Below are 6826 nucleotides of genomic sequence, written 5' to 3'. Positions count from 1 at the left end.
GACAAAAATTAGCAAAGATGTAGCCTCCGTTGTAGATAATATTAGAGAAGTGAGACTAAGATGGTTTGAACATGTGAAGTGGAGATCTGCAGATGCTCCAATGAAGAGGTGCAAGAGGTTAAATGTAATAGGTATAAGGAAAAGTAGAGATAAACGAAAAGGTACTAAATTAGAAAGGTGAGTAAACAACACATGACACAACTTTTAACTTGTCGAAAGGCAAAAATATGACCTTAAATAAGAAGATATATAGATAGCGGATTATAATATGGACATAAATCTTTCTATCTTCACGAGTTAATAATAAAATCTACTCCGAGACCCTAACCGACACTCTTTCTCCGCCCCTAGCAGCACAGAACTTTACAGTGAAATAAGAGAGTAGCAGTGGACCATAGGGTCCAGTGACGTTTGTTTGTATGTGTAAGGGCCACTTTGCGTGACAAGTAGGAAAAGTTCAAACCCATTCCTCCTCTCCCCTTGTTTGGTTCTCCTCCGATTCTCGATATTGATATTTATATTAGAACTCGATTAATTTTGAATTCGTGTTGAATAGGGGCCCATTCGAGAGGAAGCACTCTCTATCAAGAAAATTTTATGTTATTGCTACCGACATTTACTAAGCCCTACTTGTTTAACTAGTACTACTACATTGCTATAAACTTATATGTTGTTTAATTTTAATTTTCATCTATATAGTATGGTCCACAAAGTCAAAAATAATGTATTACTTATTCTGAAAAGACTGAAAACTTAGCATGGTACTTAGCACATGTCTGTTTTCCATCACTTTCACATATCTAAATATGAGTCAAAAAGACACCAAAAGTTTGGGATTTAAAGAAAGAATAATAGAGCACTGATTTCTTTTGGCTTCATCATTTCATGGTACCACTGGATCTTTCTGATGGTTAAACAGGAGCCAGTACACCCAGATTCTTCCAATGCATTTAAGTCTTTTATCGAGTCAATTTGTGCGTATCTTGATTAATTTTACAAGATATTTATAACTAAGATGTTAATGAATTGGTTTGGTTGGTTATTTCTGAAAGATTTTATCATGTAAGTTTTTAGGTTCCTCTATGATGTATAACAGAAATCGGACATTTCAAAATTGTTCTAATAGTCTTCAATTTCGGTATGATTCAGTTAAATTTTGATTTTCTAAGCGTAATATGATTATAAGAATTGCATTTTAAAGCTTCCTACTTTTAATAATATATGTGATGAATTTGAGGAATAAATTCAGACTCAAATTAATGAATGATGAGTCTATTCAATCTAAATTATTAATTCCAAGGTACATCATATATATTGCTATCAACTGAATTTCAAAAGTAAATTGCTCTAACGACTTTAAATATGCAATTCTTATAATATACATCGAGTATTCAACTTATTAACATTTTTATTTAATATGTCACAACACATTTAAATGTTAGCGTCATGGTTGTAAAATATTTCATGTCTTAAAGATTTTGCAATCTTTTTAAGAAACAACAATCTCCCCCTTCTTACAATTGCATACACATTAAGAAGTTGTTTAAGGAGAGTAGTATTTTGTAAAAGTTATACATAAATTCGATCAACATATGCCTTCCTTATTCAAAGTCACTCTACAAAATATGAATATGATGATTTGAGGTTCATTCAAAGTCGCTCTACAAAATATGAATATGAATGAATAATATATGAATATGATGATTTGAGGTTCATTCAAAGTCACTCTACAAAATAAACCATGCAGAAGGCATGTTACAATTTTACCTGGAACTGCTGAATTACAAGAATTTACCATCTTTCTTTTTCCTTGCATCATCCCAACTGAGCAAGGAGGAAACACACTCTTTGAATAAAAAATTCCATCATCTTGTTGAATTACAACATATGAAGCTTCAGATCATACTACCATTTTACTGGACTCATCTAAATAAAGAAAATTTCTAAAATTCCTCATCATGAATGAATGAAGACCTAGGAAAATAATGCATTTACAATGTTTTCGACCAGTTTGGACACTAAATCAGGTATCCACCTTCTCTTTATCCTGTACTCTGTATTCCAAATAAGTCGGGTAAATCAACTCAGCCTCAAAATCTTTTATATCATGGTAGTTGAGGTTGACACTGCATCCATCATCATTTCCAAGTTACTAATTTGAAAGATTAGAATTGTCTGCTTGGCAAATGAGAGGTACCACAGCCTGCCCTGGTTGTTGGATTGAAGTTAACCTCAATGCTGCTGTTTTCCAACCCACTTTTGTACCAAGCAACGTTACTTATCTCTGTGGCTAATGCGGCCAACTCATGGCTTGAGAAGGAAGGAGGCTCAGCGTAGTCAACAAACTCGGGCCCCAATAGTGAGCTTCCGTTAATTTCTTGATTGACATTGCCACAACAGCCATGGCCACATTGGTGAGGCACTAATCTGTCCGTGAAAGCTCCTTCAAGCAATTTGCTTATCCCAAGATCAGGTACTTGGATAGGAATTAGCCTTGGAGTTTGCAGTTGGGATTCTGGGACATTCAAAGAACCATATACGCTAAAAGCACTTATCCGAGCCACAGGACGGAAGAGAGTACGAGGATCATTTGCTACATCACTCCGTTGAACTTCTTCTTGACTCCTATCCTCGTAGTGATTAGCTACTTGGTTTTCTTGAGAGCTAACGTCTTTTCCTTCAATAGCTTTCAAAGAATTCACATCACCACATGATTGGGTTTCCTCAGATGATGCTTTTGATTTTCCAGCACTAACATCATCCAGGATGTTGCTGGAGTCACTTCTTAACTTACCATGTTCGGCACAGCGGCGCCTCAAGGTTGAATTCCAATGATTTTTAATGGCATTATCTGTTCTACCTGGCAAAAGCCTTGCAATTGATGCCCATTTGTTCCCATGAATAGCATGGGCCTGAAGGATAATCCGATCTTCTTCATCTGTCAAGAGTGCCGAAATTATTAGTTTCATTCAACAGCTACTTACATAAGCATACAACAACAACAACATACCCGTGAAATCCCACAAAGTGGGGCGTTAATATAAGCATGAATAGCAATAATTGTTTCCTAATATAAGAACCTACGGGTGACTCTGCTAGAAACTAAGAAATATATCTAGTTTGATGTAGCACAGCACCAGATCTTTTTTTGAAACTGGGCACAGCACCAAATCTTCAAATATGTATGCAGAAAAACACATTTCACTGCATGTATAGTAGATGCTTTATTTTACCTTTTGGTGGTAAGGTATAGATTTTATTGAATGGTACCAAGATGGTACAAGAAAAAAAAAACAGAAAGAAGCCTACTACACTCTTCTTCCTAACATGTCCAATAAATCCATTTACTGGTTCAAACTATCTAGTGAGCCACTTTTACACCATAAGTACAGAGTTTGTAAACATATATTCCTAATTCTAGAAAAGTGAGTTCCCTGCCCGTCAATGCAAGCCTTGTTCCTCTCCAGCCATATTGTCCATAAGATGCACAATAGAATAGTTCTCCACATATGCTTTATCTCTTTTGGTATCACCTACTGCTTCCAACCTTCCAGTAAACCTTTCACTTTCACTTTCTGAGGCATCACCCGTGTAATACCACAAATGTCTAGGAATGACTCCCAACATTCTCTAGAAAATCTGCAACAGAGAAATAGGTACTCAACTGTTTCCTGATCTTCTTGACACAAGTAACATCTACTACATAGGTCAAAACCTTTCCTCTGCAAGTTATTTTGAGTTAAGCACACCCCCCATGTTGCCATCCCCCCCCCCAAATACATGCTACTTAGCAGGAGCTTTTGTCTTCCGTATCACCCTCCAATGCCAAGAAGTAACCCACTGACCCAACTGCTTTATCAGAAGTACCTCAAATTCTTAACTGAAAATTTCTTGTCTTTACTTGCCAACCAAATCATGGTATCCATCTCTTACTAGATCAATTTAAATTGATCTCAATTGTTTAAGCAACTGACAAAATTCTTCTATCTCTCAATCATTCAAATTGCTCCTGAATGCCAACCAGAGGTACCATCCTTTTTAGATGCAAAGAGGTTTAATTGTTAATCAAGGGGAAGGGCCTAAGTCCCCACCGTTGAGAAGATACAACCTCAATACTTTCGCTTCCCCTCTAATTCTCAAACAAATAGGAAAGTAGCCTGTGCACTCCCTTTTTACTTCCCAACCCAACTTAGCCTAGGAGAAGTGGTCAATAACCAGCATCTCGGTTGGTACTTGGTGGGTATTATTAGCTTTTAGTTAACCCCACATATAATCTTCTAAACTGCAAAATAATCTGGTGTTTCACAGATTATGCTTTAAAGTTGAAGAGTCAAAAGAAACAAAAATACTTCTTTCGTCCCATTTTGCTGGGACGGAAGTAGAAAACATTAAAATGATTGTTGATAAGTTAGTTTGCTGAAAACCATAGTCATAAAAGTTAAAATTTGAATAGCTCAGTTAAATTAGAATCTTAGAATTTGTTAAATTTGCACAGAATAAGAGCATCAACAAGGAATGCTGTCGAGCGTAATAAGAGGCTGAGAAGAGCCATCAAAGGCACAACACTACTATGCATAACCTAGTTCATTAATTTGCAGCAACCTATCTGTAGTCAGTAGTCTATATTATTACATGTGTGGTTTGGACGCTTAGAGCAATAAAGAGATGTGAAGTGAGGGGGTCCTTGCTTTCATGGATGAAGAAAAGCAACTTCGAAGAAGTGTACACTTCATAAAGTAAAGCGCAAATCGATACAAAAAGAAACGGTGGGTTTAATTGAATACAAGGGCCTTCTGCAATCTCAGTACTAGGATTTCTCTTCAGATATACTTTAGTCTTCTCTTCATTGACTTCTTCTTCTTCTACTATTCCTTTCTTTTCTTGATTGGCCTCTCTAGTATTGTTTCTCTTTTTCAGAAAACTTACTCTTCTTTCCCTTCTACTGTGTGCGGAGCCTTCTTCTTGTAGTTGGAATTTTCACTTTTAAAGCCACTGGCTTAATTCAAGGCCATGTTCTTTTTTGTCTCTACTCAAGAGTTATACCATACTGTCATGTATTTACACTTCAACTTTTATAAGACCTAGACCGTTCCATCATTCACTAACTTTGAGTTTCAAGACTAGTTTAGAGACCTACTATTATATACTAGTACTAACTTAAACTCTTCCTCTCATGGTACAACAAGCAACCTAAAGGTGAGCTACTCTTGACGATCCGTTGGCTACTTCTCGAGAATGGGGGTGACATGGTCGCTTGGCCAGTGATCAGTGGTAAAGATTTGGACTTGAATGATATGTTGCTAGGACTCTCTAAAACTGCAGCCGCACCCGTGTCGTATCCTCCAAAAATGCACTACTTTGATGGATCTGGCACACCCAGTGGCTTTAGGCTTTTTGGAAGAGTATGAGCTACATAGCTCGAGCATGGTCAGATCTGCTAAAACCCCTAGCTGTATTTTCAGCTCAAATGAAAATACAAGTGCAAGTCCAAAAGAATGAAAGTAACGGTCTCTTTTACATGTCATAAATGTATGTGGCACACGTGAGATCACCTATTCACTTGAATGATCCATGACTTAAACCTGAATGCATCTGTACATCTGTGCCCTTTAGCAAGCCCTGATCCAATCTTTATCACTACGTAATTCCCCAAACCTTAAGATCATCAAAACTCTCAAGTGTGGTCAATAGCTTCGGTTCAGAATTCCGTTGACCTTAAGTTGAAAATTCAAAATCAAATTTTGACAGTTTAAAAATCCAGACTTTGCTGGATCTAAACATCAATACACTTCAATATCACAAGCGGAAACTATATTTCACCTAAATATAGAACTATGATCAAATACCTTCTGCTTTGGTTGAAAATCCAGACATTAATCATTTTTTTGATTGGTAAAATCCAGACTTTAATCTTGACCACAGGTAATCCAAACTTTGCTTAAGTTAAACATCAACGCACTACAAATTCACAAGTAGAAACTACATTTCACCGGGAGTATTCAACTTTGGTCAATACCTTACTGCCAAGATTTTCTTGACCTCAGGTTCAAAATCCAAATACACTTCAAACTCACAAGTAGAAACTACATTTCACCAGAAATATTCAACTTTGGTCAATACCTTAACTGCAAAGTTTTTCTTGACACCAAGTTCAAAATCCAAACTTTACCTGAGCTAAACAATACAAACTACAAAATCACAAGTAGAAACTTTATTTTCAACAGATATTCAACAATGGTCAATACTCAATACTTTACTATCAAGATCTTATCAACCCCAAATTCAAAATCCAAACTTTACTCAAAAGTAAACATCAATGCAGGATCAAATCACAAGTAGAAACTAAATTTCAATAAAACCCCTTTTCACCAAATGGCCGCACAAAAAAAACACACATGGTTTTCGAAAGTTACCGGTAAAGGGTTTGCGTTTAACGGCAGGGTCAAGCTGATTACACCACCGCAACCGGCACGATTTCCCCGATCTACCGGGAATTCCACGGGCGATCAAACTCCAATTCCTCGCCCCAAAATTGCTTACCAAACGACTAAGTATAGCGTCTTCTTCAGGTGACCATGGTCCTTTAACACGGTCTGCCGTTTTCTTTCTCACTTGGTCACTGCTTCCACTTCCATCCTCTAGCATCAACACTTCCTCTTCATCACCGCCATCAACACCACCACCACCGCCGCCGCCGCCGACGGAGGCAGCCCCAATTCCTCCGCCGTGAAAACCGTCAACGGCGACGGTCACTTCTTGAACTTCCGGTGTATCGTTTTCCATTTTTTTTTTGTTTTAAAGTTTTGATTTTGTGTAGTTTTGGGTA

At 37.1% G+C, this 6826-nt stretch overlaps 1 protein-coding gene across 1 annotated transcript; it reads right to left on the bottom strand.

Annotated features, from left to right (window-relative positions):
* Positions 1-1683: 1683 nt before the first annotated feature.
* Positions 1684-6826, bottom strand: LOC125871790 (transcription factor MYB1). Its single transcript, XM_049552459.1, has 2 exons — positions 6414-6826; positions 1684-2938 (listed from the first exon to the last, which is right to left on the bottom strand). Exons 1-2 carry the CDS (start codon positions 6781-6783, stop codon positions 2166-2168), a joined length of 1143 nt encoding a protein of 380 aa, XP_049408416.1. The 5' UTR covers positions 6784-6826; the 3' UTR covers positions 1684-2165.

The sequence above is a fragment of the Solanum stenotomum genome, chromosome 7, assembly GCF_019186545.1.
Source record: "Solanum stenotomum isolate F172 chromosome 7, ASM1918654v1, whole genome shotgun sequence".
Classification (NCBI taxonomy): domain Eukaryota; kingdom Viridiplantae; phylum Streptophyta; class Magnoliopsida; order Solanales; family Solanaceae; genus Solanum; species Solanum stenotomum.
Note: the sequence above shows the minus strand (reverse complement) of the source record. Positions and strands in the feature narration are given on the sequence as shown.